This window comes from Lampetra planeri, chromosome 21 (assembly GCF_965212315.1).
Source record: "Lampetra planeri chromosome 21, kcLamPlan1.2.h2, whole genome shotgun sequence".
NCBI classification, from domain to species: domain Eukaryota; kingdom Metazoa; phylum Chordata; class Hyperoartia; order Petromyzontiformes; family Petromyzontidae; genus Lampetra; species Lampetra planeri.
The window spans coordinates 10,464,544-10,486,195 of record NC_136127.1 but is presented as its reverse complement, the minus strand read 5'-3'; the positions used below and the strand labels follow the sequence as shown (position 1 = coordinate 10,486,195).

At 53.7% G+C, this 21,652-nt stretch overlaps 1 protein-coding gene across 1 annotated transcript in view; it reads left to right on the top strand.

Moving 5' to 3' along the window:
- NHEJ1 (non-homologous end joining factor 1) overlaps nt 1-21,652 on the top strand; it is a 38,785-nt gene that overhangs the window by 890 nt on the left and 16,243 nt on the right. The window contains exons 2-5 of the mRNA XM_078603959.1: nt 671-919; nt 3,593-3,862; nt 4,918-5,056; nt 7,371-7,429. Of these exons, the coding sequence (XP_078460085.1) occupies nt 728-919; nt 3,593-3,862; nt 4,918-5,056; nt 7,371-7,429 (660 nt within the window). The 5' untranslated portion in view covers nt 671-727. The remainder of the gene's footprint in view (nt 1-670; nt 920-3,592; nt 3,863-4,917; nt 5,057-7,370; nt 7,430-21,652) is intronic.

Sequence of the window (21,652 nt, the reverse complement as noted above, 5' to 3'; positions counted from 1 at the left end):
TTTGAAGCATGTTTTATTTTCAAAATGGAAACATGGTTTTGGGGGGGGGGGGGGGGGCAGAGCTTTGTGACGTCATAATTGAGGAGGGGGGGTCTGACTTTGTGTGACGCCGTGTAACGAAGAGGCGGGGGGGGGGTCAAACATCGTCCAAAATCGCGTGACGTCATTTATGGACGGCCCCAATGACAAACTAGATTCGAAGCTTTCGTGACTGCACGAATTACTCTTTGGTTCTTTCGGCAAAGTCACATAGACAATAAAATCAAACAATAGAATACGACGTTTCGGTTGCAACACAAGCAACCATCATCAGGTAAGAATGAATGATAAAACACAGACTCGGGAACAGCATGGGCAGACACACATGCAGAGAGAGAGACACACACAAAGACACACAACCGGTTGGGCAAATAGGAAAAGTAATCGGTGACGTTTCGGGCAATGGTCCTTCTTAATGGCACGTCGAGAGGCTAGAGATGTCAGCCGTATGTAAGCGATTGCACACGCGACCAAATCGCGCAACTGATCTGGCGTGGACTGAGTAGAATCTGATGGCGAGCATGAGGCCCCCATCCAGCAGTGGATGAACCTACAACGGCTGTGTTGCGTGCACGTGACCAACTCTGGAGTAATTTGTACGTATGTTGAACTTCTTTCGCACCGTACGTAGCCAATCGCGCTGATCAAGGAGGCGCGGCGGGGGTTGGGTGGTTAAGGACAACGAACGATGGACAACGACCACGACGGGAGGCTTGGAGCCGGCCTGGCGGATCAGCCGTGGACCTCGGTGGTGCTGGAGGACAGGCCGTGCCTGATGAAGGCCTCGTTCTCGTCCCGCGGATACAGCCTGCTGCTGTCCGACATGGCGCACTTCTGGAGCGAAGAGATGAACGCGGAGGGCGTTGGGAAGCGACTCGGGGTAACGAGCGATCCGTGTCGGTCTCGCAAGTCGCGCGCTGTGGGGGTTCAAAAGCGTGGGACGCTCACGTCTCTTCAAAGGTGTCCGGCCCAAGTGTGGTAGAGCAGGCCAAAATTACCCTCCTCCAAGGGGGGATCTTTGGACGATTTATAGCTTCCCTCTAGCGGAGGCCCTTTCCGCCGGCTGCGGTGCACAGAGGAAACCCGGTTTAGTTCGATGTGAAGTGGCCACGGTTAATGTCGGTGGCGAGCGATGTTTGAACCGAGTCCCCTGGGCACTACCCGACTGGCACTGGTTAGCACGATGAGGTGTGGCCAGACTACTCCCGTGACCCGCCACAGCATGCGGAGGCCTTCATCCGGCGGTGGGTCGACAAAGAAATGTCGTCGAGTCTACGCGTATAAGGAGAAAAGCAAATCTTTGATTTAAAAAGTCAACTCGCTATGCTTGAGAACCCAGGTTTAGCATCATGGGTGGTTAAAACGCAAGTCCAAGATCTCATGATAATAAGAATGCAATTTATAACGCGCGCAAATTTGCGGACGTAACGGCCGCAATTCAGAGGCGCGGAGCCAAGCTCAGAGTCGCTCGAAAGCGCCTGGTTGTAGAGGTGAGTTTTTAAGTGTCTCTTGAAGGAGGCGATTGAGGTGATGCTGCGAATGTGCAGAGGGGTGATATCGTTCCAGACTGTTGGGGCTGTCACCGAGAAGCGGCGCATAGACGTGACCATCCTGGATCTTGGTATCAAGAGGAGGTCGTGAGTCGCGTTGCACAGGCATCTGCCGTGTGCTGAGCTGCAAGTCATATGATGTATGTTGAATTTCTTTCCCACTGTACGTAGCCGACCATGCTAATCACATGTGCCAAGGAAGGACAACAAGCTAAACACAAAAATCAGTTTTAAAGAAATGCGTTCCCAATCTAGATTTAAAAGTGGCTTCCTAATAGCAGAAGGAAGTGCGCATTGCAGACGGTCGTGGAAGTGCATCTGAAAGCGCGCGATGCGGTGGCCGTCTTTGTTCGATGGTCAGCCAAAAGTTGCCGCTGCTGCGAGGATGACCGGGGTTCACGGTGCTGGTTCGGCACGACATAGTACACACACACACACACCGCCCAATTACATCGTTCGCTGGCAGCATTTCAAACATTTGTCAGCCATCCACTGGCTCACTTGCCAACCTCCTCCCTCCCGCCTTACGTAAGAAGAAGTGCACGCTGGAAAACTGAGGCCCTCCACCCATCCCCCCCCCCCTTGTGTCACCCTGCCACCTCCTGGCAACGCCGTTTATCGGCCACCTTAACCAGCCAAAATGAAACAAAAATCTTGGGAAGTGATGATCGGGGCCCGATGAACTTGCAGGTTGTCTCTGCGCGTTATGTATATGAACACTTGATAGCTACGATGCTGACGTCCCTGGCAGATATTCATTACCGACGTGAAAGGAACAAAAGGGACAATTCTTCGCTCCCGGAGGGATGGCCTCTGCTTACGTTGGCCGCGTTTTGCTCGCTTAATCTCCGAGGCGCAGAAACCTCCGCGGCGGTGTGCCACGGTACGTGCCGGGCCGTGACGGCCGCAGCGAGGAAACGGCGGCGGGGCGATTGCGTGTTGACATCTTTTTTTTTTTCGGTGGACGCGGGGGCGGGGGCGGGTTGTGTTTGGGCGTGTGTTCCCCGCCAGTCCTCCTCCACGTCCCCCTCCTGGCTGCACTGCGCCGGTCATTGTAACAGTGACAAACCCTGCTGCCACACCAAGCGTCAACCAAGCCCCCTAACAAAACACTTACCTAATGCAGTAACCCAATCCCTTAATTACATGGCCAAAGTAAACCCTGCACGCTTCGAGCAGCAGTTGTTACTAGGTGGCCGTGATATGCAGGTAAAAGCCCTTTGAGACTGGTAGCCCGTTACGCACCTCCGATTAGCACGGTTGGCCACGTAAGGTGCGAAAGAAGTTCAACATAAATGCAAAGCGAGACAGGCCCCGTATTAAATCAGTACTCTGGCCAAACGACACAGACTAGCAGAGACCCACAGAGTTCTACAGAGTTGCACAGAGACCGATATAGCCTTATAAAATATATGCAGAGACCGGTAGACTTAGCAGAGAGACCCATCGAACAATACAAAAAGGGTCAGTAAAAATCGTACAGGATTGATCCTTGAATTGAATGTTGACTCTGAATTGTGACAGTTGATCGGATCGCTGGTGTTTGGGGGCGGGGGGAGGGGCAAAGCATGACGCGTGTAATTGTTGAGCGTGTAATTGTTGCGAAAAACATTTTTGGTTTGGTCCACTGTGTCGAGAATCTTGAGGCTGGTCACTTGCTGGTCTTTCACCCCCGAGTAAGCTTGACGCAGTTTCAATCAACGTGTCCTGTCTCTGATTCGCTGGATTTGTCCGTGAGATTTGTCCATCGACTTTTCCCGTGAGCTCGACGTAGCTTTTCTCAGATCGCTTTCTGGCCTAGCCCAAGCTTCGTAATATATTTACGCGTTGAGTGTAATTGTGGCACAAACTTGGCCTTGGCGCTCTTCCTCCTCTCCCACCTCCTCCTCCCCTCCCCTCCATCTCCCACCTCCTCCTTCATACGGCCGAATTACATACGAAAAATGTAAACTTGAAAGTGTGGAGCTCCGTGAGCCACGTGACGTCTGTGCCTCTCACGACAGGAGCTCAACCGGCGGCTCGGAGCGCCGGTGGAGCGTGTGTGCGAGCACCTGCGCGAGGCCGTGGGCTCGCTGCCGAGGCCCGGCGCCGCCGCCGATCGCCACGATGGCGCCGCCGGCGCCGCCGCAGCCGCCTTCTCGTGGACGCGACGCGAGCCCGCCGAGCCGGAAGAGAAGGCGGGAGGTACGGTGGCGGTGGTCGCGCTGCAGAGCCGGATGAGCGGCGTGCCGCTTCGCTGGGAGTTCCGACTGAGTCCTGCGGAGCACCCGACGGTGAGAGGCCCCTGACGCCTTTCCGTAATCGGTCGTCGGGTCTGACCGACTTTGTGTCGTCGGCGCCCTCCGCCACCCGACGCAGCCGAACGGTCGAGTCGTCGCGCGTTGCGAGCGTTGTTTCAGCACGCAGGTTGAGTTGAAGAACGATCCCCCGCCCCCCCTCCACCACCGTGACCAAGTTTAGCGATTAGATGACACGAGGTTTTAATTTGAAACTGTATAAAACGTCGTCGTCTGGACGAGATCTAGGAAGCCAGAAGAAAAATACAAGAGCTCCAAATAACTTTGCTGGATTTCTATTTGTCAGTTGCTCTTCAACTTATCGGCAAGCTGATATAATGTGTGCATCAAATGCTTGGACATTATTTTGGATGTGGCGGGTGGTGGAGGCTCTTAATGGCACAAATTTTGATCTGATCAGCGTGGCCTAACCCAAAACTCCATTCAGAATCGTACCACTGTAAACGTTAACCCCTGTGTTAAGATGATGTCAGAAAGGAAAAGGTTTCCCACTCCTGATGGACACATCGATGCACATTAAATTATATTTTTACCAACATGAGAACCCAATAGACTAGGATAGTCTCATTTGCAAGAGCGAGCTGGTGATGAGATGATCATTATGATCACATGATGATGGTGATATGATGGTTAGGTGATGGTGATGATGATATATGATGATATAATTGTGACGACATGACATTCTTGCATACGCAAGCTAAGAGCTTGACCCTGCTCATCCGTGCCTCTCGCCCCAATCCTCTCCACCGTCGCTGCTGCCGCGCACCCTGAATGCGAACGCCCTATCTTCTTGGATCTTTCGGTAAAGTCACGTAGAAGGGAAGTAATTTTAGTAATTTTATTACTTCCCTTCTTGGTTCTTTCTTCCCTGCTACGTGACTTTACCGAAAGAACCGAGAAGATGAATCCCTGCAGTCACGAAAGCTTTAAATCGAAAAGCGAACGCCCTAGTTCGATTCCGGGCCAAGGCTAACAGCATCGGTGTCTGTCCGTCCGTCCGAACCGGTCGGTGCCATCCCGCCGGCGTGCAGGTGTGGGACGAACTGGTGGCGCCGGCGCTGGGCATGCTGCGCATGCTGAGCCGCGAGAGCGCCGAGCTGCGCGCTTGCATCCGGCGCAAGGACGCCGAGATCGCAGACTACCGTGACAGCGGAGCCAGGGTCAGCCGCAGTGAGTCGCGCGCACGCACGCGCTCGTTCGCTCACGTGCACGTTCGATCGCAGTACTTGCCCCAACAGTCTCTCAGTGCGACACGGTGGGTGGGTGGTTTGGGGAGGCTTTTGTGCCCGTACGTCTGATGTACGCAAGTTACGCAGCCAGCTGCCAAAGCCGGATGTCACGTCGTGAGGCGAAGCATCCACTCGGATCTCTCGCAGAGTGCAGCAGCAGCCGTTGGCGGAACCGGGTATCGCAGAACTACCGCACAGTAGGGGGCAGCACTTTCCCACCGCTCTGATACTCGGGAACGACGCGCGGAATTTAGGTCAATTTCAGTGCTGCACTAAATTTGAAGCTGAGATCATCGACACGTTGCGCACGGAACACACCCAGTCTTTAATCGCATGCTGCTGAGACCCGGCCTCATACCTCGGTTCGCATCTCATCCTGTCATCCCATCGTCTCTTTCACCCCCCCCCCCCAAAGTTCTTAAAACTTTGCTCAATGCAAGAAACGTGATAACTCTTAGAACTTACACCATTTTAAAGGTGCGGTTTGTTTCTTAGCACTTGGAATTTTGTGACTTGGCGGTTCGTTTTCAGCAACCGTTGAACATATTATATACATGTCACATATAACATTAATAATGATGTAATAATTTTAAACAATACCTTAACCGTGCCAGCCCTGCGCTCTTGGCCGCTGAGCTAACCCGGCCTGCTTGTTTTACGGCGGCTTTTTAACACAAAGACAAAGATCCCCCGTATAGCCTTCACAGACTGTTGGGGAAAGTGCTGTTAGCGAGCACCTATGAAGGGCGGCACGACACACGAGGGGGTGTGTGGCCAACACCACGCCCGGCCGCCTTTGTCTCCCCGGTGGCGATGTTTACACATCGCACCAGGTACTGGTTTGAGGCTGATTCGACCTAGCGGAGGCCCAGGACTGGTTCACACAATCGTCACCGGTGTTGAACACGAGCGGGAATCGAACATGGGTTCGTAGCGCAGCGCGTTAACCGCTACACTACAGCTCCCACAACACAGCACAGCAGCTGACCAGCGTGCCAAACGATGGGTGCGAGCGTGCGCGTCCGTGCGATGGTTAAAGCCCTTCCCGGCGGCCCGGCGGAGTCGCCCCTGCGTTTACACGATCGCACACCGCCCTCGCCACCCGATACGCCGAGGCTTCCCGTGCCCATGAGGGCCTCGTCTCGCGATGGGTCGCTCGCCCGTGCGGTGGTGGGGCGGTGTGTGGGGGGGGCGCGGGGGGGGGGGTGGTAGGGTGGAAGGAGGGGGAGTGGTGCCTCCTCGCTGCGCGGGGCAAAGCTTCGGTTTTCCAGGAAATCTGTCGCTTTGTCACGTTGCGCAGCGCTCGCTCGCGTCCGACCGCCGGGCGTCTCATCTTGTCGGCACCCGTGTCGGCGGGAACGTGCTCGCCGACACTCGTCGTCGCTCGCCGACACTCGCCGACACTCGCCCGGCGGCGTGGCGACGCGCGCCGTCTCGCTGCAGGCGCCGCAGTGGCGACGTGTTAACTAGCTCGGAATCCGGAGAGCACGGAGAAAAAGGCCAAACTTACGAGGAGATCGACTTTTCTTATCACGACATCATGGCCAGCAACAAAGAGCGCTAATAGGTGTAGCCGAAAAGGTAATGGTGCGGCCCTGAAATATCTTTCTCACGTCACTGCCGGCAGAAGGGCTTCCATGAGAGGGCACTCTGGAGAGCCCTTCTAGAGGGTGTTTGGCCTACTCTTCCACGCTGGGCGGACACCTTGCAAGAGGTATAGTATTTAATTTGGCAAAACACTCAAGTGTATAGAACAAATGATTAATTTTCTTGTTTTTTTATATTTACGTTTATACCACTGAAGAGTTTCCATTAATGACCCGCTTGATGCGCAGTGCGTTCAGCTGTACTCAATAGTAACGCCCATACTAATCGAGCGGTCCTTTTAACATCGCACAAAGGGTGCCCCACTGCAAGTATAAAATCTCTCGGACATATCCACTGATTGGTCCTGTGCGAGGTTTCTTGGAATAAACCCCAAGAGATGCTTGGACTGCACCTCATTCTCGCCCCCTGCTTCATACGATGTTAATTACCTCGCCTGGTATACAGGAAATCGTGGGTTCGATCCCAACCTTGACACCTGTATATTCGGAGTTTGCGTGTCTCTCTGTCCGTGGTAGCGTGGATTTTTCTCCGGGTCCTTCGGTTTTTCCCTCCACATTTAGAAACGAGCTAACATTTGTAAAACAACGTGCAGCGACTCTGACCAACTTTGCACGTCCGTCTTTCTCGGGATGGATTTCTCCCGGCAGAGCACCTGGAAACGAAACCCTTCGACGACGGCGCTTTCACGACGGAGTTTTACTCGAAGGTGAGCTGGTGGGAGCCACCGTCCCACGCTTTCTCTCTCTCTCTGTCTGTCTGCGGCGCTCCGACTCGTCCGGCAGAATGGGTCCTGCCAAGTTGTCGCGGTCGGTGGGCAGTTTTAAGCGTGCGACCGTGGTCGTCCAGAACTTAGACCGGAGCACGTGTGACGACGCAACACCCCGATCGACAAATACGAAGGAGACATCACAGCGACGATGCACTCCGCTACTCCTGACGCGGTTATCTGGGCTTGACCACCTGTTGTTGCTCTGCATCTACATCAGCTTCGTTTTAAGGTTGCCGTTTTTTTTGTTATAGCCATGGGAGGATAATGGGAGATGAAACCCATGCAGAACAAACTCCACATCGAAAGGCGCCCGGGTCGGGAATCGAATCGAGACCCTTCGTGCTGTGAGGCGCGAGTGTCACCGCTGCGCCCCCACCCTGCCAACCCAAACTCATTGCACTTTTTGCACTCATTACATGCAAAGTGCTTTGCCACAAATGAACCACAATGCCTTGCTGCTGGTCTCGTCAAGGAGCATAAACCACCATCACGCTCAACTCAGGTCATCCTCGCAGTAGCGGCTTTTGGCTGCTAACCATCGAACACAGACGTGTCACCGCATCGTGCCCTTTCAGATGCGCTTCTGCGGCCGTCTGGAACGCTCTGCCTTCTGATATTCGGAAGCCACTGGAGTTATGCACTTTTGAATCCAGATTGATAACTCATTGCAATTGAACTGCTTTTCGTGTTGCGTTTGTTGTCCTTTCACCGCACCTCCGATGAGCACTGTTGGCTGTGTACAGCGCGAAACAAGTTCATCATGACACATACAAACCTCTTTGGCAACAGGTGCGCCCGCCACGCCCGAGCCGTGCTGTGCCATCGGGTCTGCCCCTCATTCATATTTAGTCGCAGCATATGTTGCAAACGAGACTACGAGAAGCCAACAGGGAGAGAGGGCTTTTGTGGGAGCCCCGCGGTTAAAATTATTCGTGAATCCACATCCTCGCGCGATAATGCCTTTTGCCAAACTTTGGCAACAGTGTCCAATAAAAATCCGCGTCGTACAAAAAAAAATGCAAAATTGTCTCCTCTCTAAGAGGTCTGGAGCGCTGAGGCCCTGGGTTTGAATTCCAGGCAGCCGCGTCGGATGAAACCTGCTTTCTCCAGTGAGTAGCAGAGGTCGCAAACGGGTTTTGATTCCTTACCCGTACCCGGCCGCACCAGGGTCGCAAACAGGTACCCGTACCCGTACCCTACCCGATACCCGGCTACCCGTACCCGGCCGGGTATTGGGTAGGGTACGGGTACGAGTACCCGATTGCGACCTCTGGGATGAAGCCATGTTGCAGGCGCGGGTGGGTTGATTCTAGGAACTTGAATTGTGAGAAGAGACAAGACGTTGGGAAATGAGTGACAAATGGTTACTCACCAGTGACTCACGGCCTACCCGTACCCGGCCGCACCAGGGTCGCAAACGGGTACCCGTACCCGTACCCGGCCGGGTACGGGTAGCCAGGTATCGGGTAGGGTACGGGTATCGGGTACCCGATTGCAACCTCTGGTGAGTAGCGAGTGGATGGTCCCAGCCCAGTCATCTGGAGGTGCGTCACCTGAGCGAGTGCGATGGTGCTGTTGCCTTCCCTTCTGTGCTCTGTGATGTCCGCTTCCCTGGGGCGTTCTCTGACACTAAAGGGTCGCACTGCTGTGCGAGGGATCCGAACGGATTCTGCGTCTCGTGACGACGCGACGCTGATTGCCCAATCCGGATAAATTAGGGGAAAAAGACGAAACATTTTCAACCGGTTTGCACCGATGAAAATGCCGTTTCATCACTTCCACAAAAGCGTACACTTTCACCGTCCAGTGTCGAACTTCTTCCGCACCTCATGCAGCCGGCCTTGCTAATCGGAGGTGCGACCACCACCACCACCACCGCAGCCGCCACCGATTTGCACCGCAACTGGCGATCGACAGAAAGTAATTTGCGAAAACCGGAGCATACACTGGCCGGCGCGTGAGCGGAGACAATGATAAGATCGGATGCCGGCTGCTTTCCTGCGAAGCTATTTGCGGTTCCTACTCCACGCCGCAGAGATTTGCAACGAAGCGAGCGCCAATTTTTTTTTTTTACGCATGACACACGAGCGCAAGAACCGTCGGCGCACAGCGGCTTTTCACGTTATTTTTTTTTCACCCCCCCCCCCCCCCCCATATCTCGGAGCGCGGCGGGGGTAATTAGGGTGCCGATTTTAGGCGTGGACCCGATTTCGTTATTTGCTCTGGGTCTCGGCCAGGAAGTGCAGGAAGGTGGGCTTGCCCCTCGATGGGAAGTTTACAATTGCCGCGCCATTGTGGAAGCGGTGGCGCTCCACCTCCCTGCGCTCCCTCCCCGAGCACGGCGCGCGAGTGCTCTCCCCGCTCTCAGTGGCGTGGTCACACCACCCACCCCCGCCCCCTTCTCCCCCCCCCCCCCGCCCCCCGCTGCCACCGAGGTCAACTTTGGTCTCAAACTAGACCCTGGAGGCCAGCAAGGCTCATCTCCGAGCTTGACACACAACACGCACAAGCGCCCCATGCTGCCCCGCGTAGGTTGAGGATGGAACGATTTAACGCCTGTGGAGATTCGATGTAGTTACTGGGATTCGATTGAATGTTACGTTTAAAACAAACAAACAAAAGTTGAACCCCGTTGTTTCTTAATCTTCGTTTTGTCCTTGGTCCGGATTGTGCCATCGGTTGCCGCGTGGTGAGATGGGGTATCCGTCGGGGTCTCTCGCAGAGCACCGCAGCCGTGTTCGAAAGCGGCCCAAGGAAGCGGATATCACAGATCTACTTCCGAGAGCCATTTAAGTGACGGCCACTTACTCACTCCTCGCGTGATCGACGTCGTGAGCGTGTGAAGCTAACGTGCTTCTGTGCTCGCTTGGTTGAACTTCAATGACAATAATTATATTAAAAAATTACCTTCGAACCGATAACTTTTGAACCTTTAAGCAAATTTTAAGTGAACGGGCAGCCAATCAGGGGTAGGGTGGAGCAAATGGAGCGGAGCCGATTTCGCTGAAGTGTTACTCGTGGTAATCACGTGACGAGCAGTAATCCACACCTCCGATTAGCACGGTGGGCTATGAAAGAAGTTCAACATACGTACATATGTACGTATAGCCTTAACATACTGTTGGGGCAAGTGTCGTTAGCGAGCACCCATGAAGGCCGAAACGGCTCATGAGGGGGTGGATGGCCAGCTCCATTCCTGACCGCCTTTGTCTCCCCAGTGGTGATGTGTTTACACACAGCACCAGGTACTCATTTGAGGCTGAGTCGACATGCACGCGCACGTACACACACGCACCGCACGACCATGACGTCACGTTCCGCGTAACCTCAAAGCAACGCACAAACAACTCCACACCTTCGTGAGTAGCACTTTCTTATCAGGTGGCTTTTGGGCAGTGGACCTGCTTCGTAGCACGTAAAAAATATACTCAGAAGAAGGTGGGGGGGTGGGGGTGGGGAGTTGACCACGTAAAAAAATAAAGTGCCGTTGCAGGCGGTCTCCGCTTTACGACGATCCGCTCGCACGACGTTCACGCGTCGCCGGCGCGGATCGATCGACGACGCGGAGACTTTGACTCACGGCGGCGTCTTCCGAACGGCGACTCCCGAACGCGTTCTAGCATGAGTCGCCCCGGCGTGACTCGGCCGTGGAGCTTTCGTTTGTTCCCGAGCGTTGCTTTTGTGTGTGGGGTTTTTTTTCTTTCGTAACCTGTCAAGACCCTGTTAAAACACGGCCGATGAAAGCGAGAGAAAAAAGAAAACGCAACACATCGGCATGAGACGTTCCGACTGTTTCCACTGAACGCCATCGGGATAACGGAGGTCCGTCCCATTTTCGACGACGGGGTTTACAGGAAAGCGTGGTAACGTCGTTAAAGCTGGGGGGCGGCGAGGTGGCCCTGCCTATAATGTGCTATTTATGTGCTGTGAGGAAAGGCACTTTCCTGAAACGTCGCCTATTTTATATGCAGGTAGTCCTCTACTTATGATGGAGATGCGTTACGACGACCCCATCGTAAGTCAAAAATATCGTAAGTCGAAGATGGCCTAGCCTACCCAGGAGTCTTAAGGAATGGTGATGATTTAGCAAAACAGAGCAATTTACAGTACTGTACTGTATAAACTATATACTGTATGTGATGATGTTTTGTGTTCCTTGATAATATCAGCAAGGTGGTTCATTTGTGGCGAGCGCTTTGGATGTAATTATGGCGTGATGTTGCGTGTCGCCTCAATGGAAGGCAATATAAAGGAAACTAAAACTAAACTATTTCTTATTTTGCCAGGTAAGGCCCACTGAGATAAATAGCTCTTTTTCAGTGGCCACAAATGATAGCTCAACGATGTGGCTTATCACGTGGAAATGTATAGCAGCCAAGAAACCTCGCACAGGACCAATCGGTGAAGATATCCGAGAGATTTTGTACTTGCAGTGGGGCACCCTTTGTGCGATGTTAAATGGACCGCTCGATTAGTATGGGCGTTACTATTGAGTACAGCTGAATGCACTGCGCATCAAGCGGGTCATTAATGGAAACTCTGCGGTGGTATGAACGTAAATATAAAAAATAAACAAGAAAATGTATCATTTGTTCGAAACATTTTTGTATCCGGCCCAATTTTATTTCATTGAGCGCTATCGGCCTGATGTCGTGACATGAAAAGTCTATCTCCTCGTGAATTTGGCTTTTTCTCTCTGCTCTCCGGATTCCTCCCACGCTGAAAAAGTTGTGGCCAGTGCTACGTCCGGCTGCCTTTGTCTCCCCAGTGGTGCTATGTACACACCACCTCCGGTACCTATAGAAGGCTGAGTCGATCTAGGGTAGGTCCCAGGAGGAGATTTAGAAGTTTGCCACTGATTTTGGTTGTGAGTGGGATGTGAATTTGGATTGCTATGTTTGTAGCGCAGTGCGCTACAGCACTGCACTGGTGCTCCTCTCCATAGAGACGAAGATGTAGGGCCTTAATCAGCACTTGGGGCAAGTGCTGTTGGTGAGCACCTGTGAAGGCCGGCATGCCACACGCTTTTGTTTCTCCAGTGGCAATGTTTATTTGAGGCTGAGTCGACCTAGGTCAGGCCCAGGACCGGTTCAGATAATCGCCACTGGTGTTGGCCGTGAGCAGGAATCGAACTCGGTTCGCCGGGTTCACAGTGCAGCGCGCTAACCACTACAGACGCACACACACACAGACACGCGCACGCGCACACACGCGCGCGAGCACTCAATACCGAAGGAGCTGTTTCCTCCCCGTGATGAATGTGCGCCGTCTCTGTGAAGGATTTCCTCTGGCCGCGCTCGCGCCCGGGCACGGGGGAAACGCGCTGGGCCCGTACGACGGCCGAGCGACGCGGGAGAGAGCGGAGCACGCCTACTATCTAGAAGCGCTTCCCCCCTCCCTTCCCCCCCCGCCACCTACCTGGCACGCGTGAGTCTTCTCCGGCCGCTCCGGTTCCCTCCCGCTAATTTAATGGGCCGGTAACACCTCTTAGTACGTCGAGGAACGCAGAGCTTGGGCAGTTGTTGGCAGCACCCCGGGTAGCCACGCAGCTGCCGTATGCATGTCGAGCTTGGGCGCTACGTTGGCGAGATGTTAACTGCCTCGCCTGGTTTACAGGAGGCCGTGGGTTCGATACCGATCCTGACGCCTGCTGCTGTATATTTGGAGTCTGTGTGTCTTTTTCTCTCATCATCATCACGGTGGCTAGGAGATGTTAACTACCTCGCCTGGTATACAGGAGGTCATGGGATCGATCCGACCCTGACGCCTGCTGCTGTATATTTGGAGTTTGCGTGTCTCTCTCTCTCCCCGTGGTCGTGTGGATTTTTCTCCTGGCCCTCCGGTTTTTCCCTCCACATTTAGGATCAACATCACGTGTTTTAGAGTATTTGCCTGCTATACATTTCCACGTGATAAGCCACTCCGTTGAGCCATCATTTGTGGCCAGGTCGCTTCTGAAGAAGAGCTCAGGGGGCTTGTGCAGGACACGTCCCCAGAAGGGTTGGTGGCAGGTTGTCGAGGCGAACGACAAAACGGCAGCCAAAGGTGGAATCACCCCTTCGTGCGCCGTGCCGGCCTTCGTAGGTGCTCGCTAACAGCACTTGCCCCAACAGCTTGTGTAGGTTATACGGGGGGGATGGATCTTTGTCTTTGCAGTGTCTGTGCACCGTGTGTCTGCATCCGTCCACACGCTGGAGAGAAAAATCGTTACGAAGAGGACGCACGGTCGTGTGCGTAACAGCACGAGATGCCCAACCTTCCAGTTCCTACAGCTGCGGGGGGGCGGGGGGGGTACCTTTGTATGAGCGCGTGCGAGTCCACACAACATTGACGACACCAATTCGAAGGCAGGAGGCATTTGTTTATTTTTCTCCATCGAGTGCCGGCGATTCCCTGGTGCATGTGGCCTAAGAAGGCTGGCGTCAAGTTCTCATCCTTTGCCAACAGAGGGTGTCTCTTCCCCCTCCCCCCGTGCCACTCCAGCCCCACACGCTCCGGTGAGAGTGGATGCATCCAGAGCATCTTCCACCCTCCCTCTTCCCCCTCTCTTTCAGACGATCGTAACAGTAGAAAGAAGGGAGAATGGGTGGAGGGACAGACAGTATGTGATTTGATAGCGTCATCACCATCATTATCATAAAACTAAACTATTTAAACTAAACAGTTTTTGTGTTTTACCAGATAAGGCCCACTGGGCTATAGAGCTATTTTTCAGAAGCAACTTGGCTGTCACAAATGATAGCTCAATGAAGTGGCTCATCACGTGACCATGGGGAGAGAGAAAATGCAAACGCCAAATATACAGCAGCAGGCGTCAGGATCGGGATCAAACCCACGACTTGCTGTATACCAGGCGAGGTAGTTAACATCTCGCCATGCAACATGGTTTTCTTTAACCCCGTGGCAGCTTTTGCAAGGCATATCATGATTCTCAATAGATTTCTGGGTCAAATGACGCAAGTAACGTGTGTGTAGTACACACTCCTCCACACGCCACAGCCAGTTAATCAAGTTGTCACAACCTGCCCACTGAAGCGGTAACTAATCGGCACGTGTTGTTCATCACGTGACAGCTTTATTAATTGTCTGTGTCGGGTGGAGTAGGGTGCATGACACAGCACTCTTGTGACCGGCGTGCTGAAGCATGACCAAGCAATTCCCCCCCTGGATTGCTTCAGATAATCACCGCTGATGCTAGCCCTGGTCGGGAATCAAACTCGGGAGGAGGGGGGGGGGGATCCATAGCACGTTCCAATATGCATGTTCAACTTCTTTCGCATTACACGTAGACAACCGTGATAATCGGGAGGTGGGGGGGATGGACAACAAACTGAACACAAAAAAGCAGTTCTCTAAAGAAATTAGTTTTCAATCTCGATGATTTAAAAGTGCATAGCTCCGGTGGCTTCCCAATATCGAAGGGCAGAGCGTTCCAGACGGCCGCGGATGAGCGCATCCGAAAGTGCGCGATGCTGTGACCACACCTTTGTTCGATAGCCAGCCACTGAACCACAGCTCCAAAAAAAAAAGAATAATGATACATTTCGATTCAAAGATTTCGTGACTGCAGGGATTCATCTTCTTGGTTCTTTCGGTAAAGTCACGTAGAATGGAAATAATAAAATAATAAAATAAAATATAATAAAATAATTCTCACGACGTTTCGGCCACAACGCAAGCAGCCGTCCTCAGGTGAAGACCAGGTCTGTCGGGGAGAGAACCAAGAATGTAATGATACATTGATAATACAAATAATACAACAATAATAACCCCTCTGGGTTGCTCACGGTGTGAAGAGGCCTTTCATCCAGCGGTAGATTGACAAGGCTGTAAAATGAAAGCAGTGCTATTACCACCATCATCATCGTCATCATCATCGCAATGTAGTTCTGAGTTGTTCTCACCACAGAGGGCATGACGATTACCACTGGGCCCCATTACCCATCACCGCTACCTTTCGTAGTATGTCAGCCGTGTAACTTGTGTCTATGTTTCTTCTACTTTTGTGGTTCGATGGTATCATGATAATTTGTCTCGGTTTTTTTTTCATGTCAGATGTGGGCTGCTTCCTTTTGTTGATAGAACATCTCTGAACTTGAGATCTCTTAGACATGAGGGGCTTTGCTCCCTAAATAGTTTCACTGAAGAAATAAATACATTGACAGATGCATAATCCTTCCCTAAAAGTGTAGCACTGTACAATGTTACAGAAAACGGAAACTTTTCGGGGCTTCTCCGAGACTGAAAGTTAAAACCGGTCCATTATTGTTCTAGATTTGAAGCTTTCGTGACTGCAAGGATTCATATTCTTAGGTTTTTTCGGTAATGTCACGTAGGTAAAACATTAAAATCAAAAGTAATAAAAGTAAAATAAAAATAAAATAAAATTAAAGTACTTACTTGATACAGCAATCGTGCTGTGACGGTTCCACCTGAAGACGGAAGCTTGTGTTGCCTCCGAAACGTCGTGAATTTTATTTTATTTTTTATTTTACTTTTATTAATTTTAATTTTTTACCTACGTGACTTTACCGAAAAAAACCCATTATTGTTGTTTGTGCTGAACCAATGAACCAATTCTGCTGATACGATGCACTCCTCTCAGAAGGCCGTGTGGCCGATGGGCGGTGTCAACTATTTCCCTTTTTGGTTTTATTCGGAGAGACAGCTGTAGAGGAGCGAGCCGTTAATTTTTGGATGTGAGAGGGGCTTGCCGGGGCAGCGTTCGCCATCGTTTGTTGTTGTTGTTGTTGTTATACCCCGTGCGTGTTTAAAGAGCACAGTTGTGATGAACAGCCTCTGCCGATGGCACAGCTTCCGATGTACCTTTGATCTTTGCCGTTATCAGGATTATTGTGTTTATTATTCTGCACTGCGCTCCCCTCGTTCCATCACCAGCCGACCAATCACCAACCCTCCGCCCCCCCCCCCTCCAGACCACCACGGCCACTCAAATAAACAGATGCATTGTGATATACAATATGGTACCATTTGGACTTATAAAGCACGGCACGACAACCGCATCTCAAGAAATCCCTGCGCAGAACAGCGTGTGTGTGTTTGTGTTGTAGGCAGTCAAGCCGCGGGCAGAGGAAATGGAGGTAGGCAGAGGAGTCTGGAATTGAACAGGAGCAGGGAGTCGGCAGCACGAGCGGCTGGGGGAAGGGAGTTGCCGACTGTGGGCGGCGGAAGAGGACGAGTCGCCTCGCACTCAGCGAAGGGGCTCGTAGAGAATTGCTTGTTTTCTGAAGCGGAGAGTGTGCGCAGGGGAGTAGTGCGAGGGGAGAGGTAGGAGAGTTGCGTGGAGAGGGGTAGAGTGAGATGAGAGGGGAGAGGCAGGAGAGTGCGTGGAGGGCAGTCGAGCGAGATGAGAGGGGAGAGGTAGGAGAGTGCGTGGAGGGGAGTAGAGTGAGATGAGAGGGGAGAAGCAGGAGAGTGCGTGGAGGGCAGTCAAACGAGATGAGAGGGGAGAGGTAGGAGAGTGCGTGGAGGGGAGTAGAGTGAGATGAGAGGGGAGAGGTAGGAGAGTGCGTGGAGGGGAGTAGAGCGAGATGAGAGGGGAGAGGTAGGCAGGGGCGAGTCCGTGGGCGGGAGGGGGGTGATGGTGCAGACTGTGGAGTGCGATCTTCGAGTTGATCCGGCGTTGGATCGCGAGCCGGCGCAGGGGACTGGCGTGACGGCGGTGCCGCGTGTCACGGGGCGCGGCTGATAAAAGACGTGACTCGCTCACTTCGGTGCAGCAGCAGCAGCAGCAGCGCGCCACCCCCGGCCGCTCTGTTGTTCCACCTCCAGCATTTGAGCCTCCGGTGCCTTTGTCAAGCCGGGCATTGTGAAGTCTGCTTTTAGCCACACGGACAGGATGGAGCGTGCCCGCCTATCCAAACACATTAGCTCTGGGAGTGGGGAGGGTAGGTGTTGGTCAGTAGGAAGGGTGGGAGATTGCTGCTGCTGCTGGTAGTGGTGGGTGCGGTGAGGTGGGGGTGAGGCTGAGAGGAGGAGGAGGGGGGGGTTGTAGTTCGAGCGAGCGAGTGAAAGTTCGGCGTGGCCCCAGTGGTCCCCAAGGCGCTCGTAATGGCCGTGTCGAAAGGGCAACGCGGAGGTCGGGGTAATTCCCAGCCGTGGCGGTTGACGTCTTTTTATTTTCGTGCCCTCCACCGTTCGTCGCGTGCGCCAAACGGTCGGGATTCGTTTGGCGCGCGCTTTCCGATTGCCGAATTGCGCTCGCGGTGGAACAGAGTGACGGGGGGCGGCGGCGGCGGCGGCAACGGCGCTCCGAGTTGTTCTCGGTCCAGCCCGCAGTGTCCCGGTCGAAACGCGCGGGGGGGGGGGGGGGGGCTTGGATGGGAGGAGGGGGGGGGGGGCTTGGATGGATGGAGGGGGGGGGGGGCTTGGATGGGAGGAGGGGGGGGGGCGCTCCGGTGGGAACTCGCGAGCGTCTTGCGGTGCGGCGGCCACGGCGCTAGCGAGAAAAACACGTCTGCGGACAACCGCCGCGTTACTGCGCCTTTCAATTTCTGCCGCTTAAGCTCTGAGCTGCACCCAAATCCCTCCGCCCGTAATCGTCAGATGCTACAAGTACCGTTTTTGCGTAGACACACACGCACACACACATGTATTTTTTTTGGCTCTCGCGTAACGAACAAAACATTGAGATGTCCCGGTTCGTGAGCGGGCTGTGATTGCTTTTGAAAGCTTTTTATTTCTTTTCCTTCCGCGATGATCGCAAAGTCCTCCTCCTCCTACCTCCTCCGACGTCAATAACGCCGCCGTTGCCGCCACCCCGCGATCATCGCTTGAGCGCTCCGAGACGCTTCGTTCCGGCTTGGGTTAATAGCGGCTCGCGCTAATATTCGTGTCACTCTCGCAGCATCCGGGCCCCCGTCCGCGCCCGCAGCATGCTGTTTGAACGCGCTTGCTTGGCTCTTGTCGTTGTGGAGGCGATAGGAACAAAGGTCTCCCGAAGGCCCCTTCCGTGCGTCGATTCTTCGACCCAATGGCCTCTGTCCCATTGTTGTTGTTGTTTTTTAATTATCTTTGCCGGCATCATCGTCGTCGTCATTAATTTTCGGCCACCACGGTCAATCCACTGATAGACAAAGGCCTCCCCATTCCACCGCGACCTCTCATGATTCACGAGCTGATGTCATCCTTCCATCTCCACCACCACCAATACCATGCTGCCCATAGCGATGGTGGTGGTAGTGGCCATGATGGTGGTGGTAGTGGCCATGATGGTGGTGGTGGTGGTGGTAGTGGCTATGACGGTGGTGGTGGTTGCGGTGTCGGTGGTGGCCGTGGCAGCGGTGGCGGTGGTGGTGGTGTTGGCCATGATGGTGGTGTTGGCGGTGGTGGCGGTAACGTTGCCCATGGTGCAGGTGGCCCTGGTGGTGGCCATGGTGGCGGTGGTGGTGGGCAATTGCGGTGGTGCCTGTGGTGGTGACTGTGTTGGTGACTGTGTTGGTGATGGTGTAGGCGGCGTAAGGCGGCGGTGGCGGCGAGCTCCGATCTGAGCCGGTCTCCGCGGGTGACATCACCGCGCCACTCATGCCGGCGTCGTCGTTCAAAGGGGCGCAGATTACACGGTGATCTCGCTCTAAACGGCGCAATAATGGGATCACGCCGCCGCGCCGTCTGTGACGCGCAACGCCCCTTTCAAGTGGGAACGCGAGGGAGGCTGTGCCACCCGTGCAGGTGTGTGCCTGCGCTTATGGGGGGGGGGCGGGGAGTGTGTGTGTGTGTCCGCACGTACGTGGGTGTGGGCGGAGCGGTGGGGGGAGCGGTTGGCGCGCCGTGCCGCGCTGCGACCCGAGTTCGGTTTCCCTCGCTCTCACGGCCAACGCCGCTGACGAATGTCTGAAGTCGTCGTGGGTCTCCCCTAGGTCGACTCGGCCTCAAATGAGTACCTGGTGCGGTGTGTAAACATCGCCACGAGGGAGACAAAGGTGGCCGGACGTGGTGCCGGCCACGTGACTCTCCTCGTGCAGAGGAGGGTCGGCCGGAGTAGACGCTCACGGAACAGTTTTTGCCCGGAGAGTCTATTAAGGCTATACGGTAGATCTTTGTCTTTGTGCTCATGGGGAGAGAGTGTGTGTCGTGTATTGTGAAGTGCACTGCGCTACGAACTCGATGACCCGATTTCAGTGGCGGGTATTTGAACTGGTCATGGGCCTAACCTCGGTCGACTCAGCCTCAAATGAGCACTTGGTTTGGTGTGTAAAACATCAGCGCTGGGGAGACAAAGGCAGCCGAGCTTGGTGTTGGTCACCCGTCCCTTCGTGCGCCGTGCCGCCCTTCGTCGGTTGCTCGCTAAGAGCACTTGCCCCAAGATCCTGCTGACGGTTGCACGCTTTATCTTTGCCTTTGCGTGTTGTTCTTCCCTATGCTCTGACGGCTACACAGCAGCCCTCGCTCTCGCGTCTCACCAGGCAAAGTCCCTGGATTAGTGAGCACAGAGACGGGAGCAACTGCCATTGCATCAGCAATGCACAACGACTTCCTGCATCGCAATAATGAGGGGGCTTACGCTGCACGGTGTGCGTCTTTGTGTCGGTGTAGCGGTCGCGAAGAGAGTTCGATTCCCGCTCGTGGCCATCAACACCAGGCGACGGTTATCTGAACCGGTTCTGGGCCCTCCTCCTAGGTCGACTCGGCCTCAAATGAATACTTGGTGTGGTGTGTAAACATCGCCACTTGGGAGACAAATGTGTTCGGGCGTGGTGCTGGCCACCCATCCACCCCATTGTGTGCCGTGCCGGCCTTCAATAGGTGCTCACTAACAGATGGAACGGCAATAACAGCGCCCGTTAAGCGACGGTGACGTCACCCCGCCGCCCGTGTCAGGCCCAGGTGCACTTTGAGGTCACTTGAAGGTGTCGAGGGCTCGCTGACCGGAGGTGACGGGACACACAGACCCAGGTTGAGCTATGGGTTGACCGACTGAGATGGCTGGCAGATGCATCACAAATGGAACGCAAAACGCGAACACACGCACACACGCATCGATCCATCGCGCGTGCCGGTGATCGCATTCGGCAGCTGCGCTCTCGTCAAAGCAACCTGACTTGGAGCGCCTCCTCCACGCGAAGCGGCCAGTTGACGACGACGTTGTCGTCACGCGATGAACAAACGCGGCCAATTCAATGGCGCTTCAGCAGCACCTACCGGCGTGACGACGACGTTGGAGAGCGACCTCACAAGGCTGGCCGCTGCGCGATGATGCCGGTTGTAGCTGTCGTGGCGACGTCGTTGCTTCGTGGTTAAATCCACGTGTGTGTGTGTGCGCGACGCTGTCCGGCATCGGTACCGGTGGTGCTGCTGAAGCGGTAATAAGTTGGCTGTTGTTTGTTCGTCACGTGACGGCTTTGTTTATTGGCCGTGTCGGGTGGAGGAGGGTTGTGCGACGCAGATTTTACTTGCGTGGCGACCTGACCCAAAAATGTTAAATATACACCTGATGATGATTGCTTGTGTTGCGGTCGAAACGTCGTGAGAATTTGTATTGTTTTATATTTTTATTATTTTATTATTTCCCTTCTACGTGACTTTACCGAAAGAACCAAGAATATGAATTCCTGCAGTCACGAAAGCTTTAAATCCAAATTTATACAGCTTACATGATGGGATTTTTTCCGCGTCCTCCGGTTTTTCACCAACATGAAGCCAAACTCTCCGTGAACGCAATTGGCCCCAACCGTCCCCAATGTAAGCAGGGGGGGACCCTCTTGAAAAGTAACCTTGAGACTCGGCGAAACTTTTCTCAGTTGTACAAAGGTCATCATCATCATTATTCTGATTATAAAGTAACGAAATAAATAAGCGAACACTATACACCGGTTACTTGCACACACGTGTTGAGCATGCGGTGCCTGACTCAGTATATATATATTCTTATTTATTATTCTAGCTGTTCCTCGTGATTGTAAAGTGTGGCCCTTGATTATATGGGCGCCACGGTGGCGAGATGTTAACTAGCGATCCCGAAATCTATATATTTGGGAGTTTGCGTGTTTTCTCTCCCCGTGGTCGCGTGGATTTTTCTCCGGGTCCTCCGTTTTTTTCCTCCACATTTCGAATTAACGCGACACGCAGTTTAGAGTGTTTGGCCGCTAGAAATGTCCACACGATAAGCCACTTGGTTGAGAGCTGTCATTTGTGGCCAGG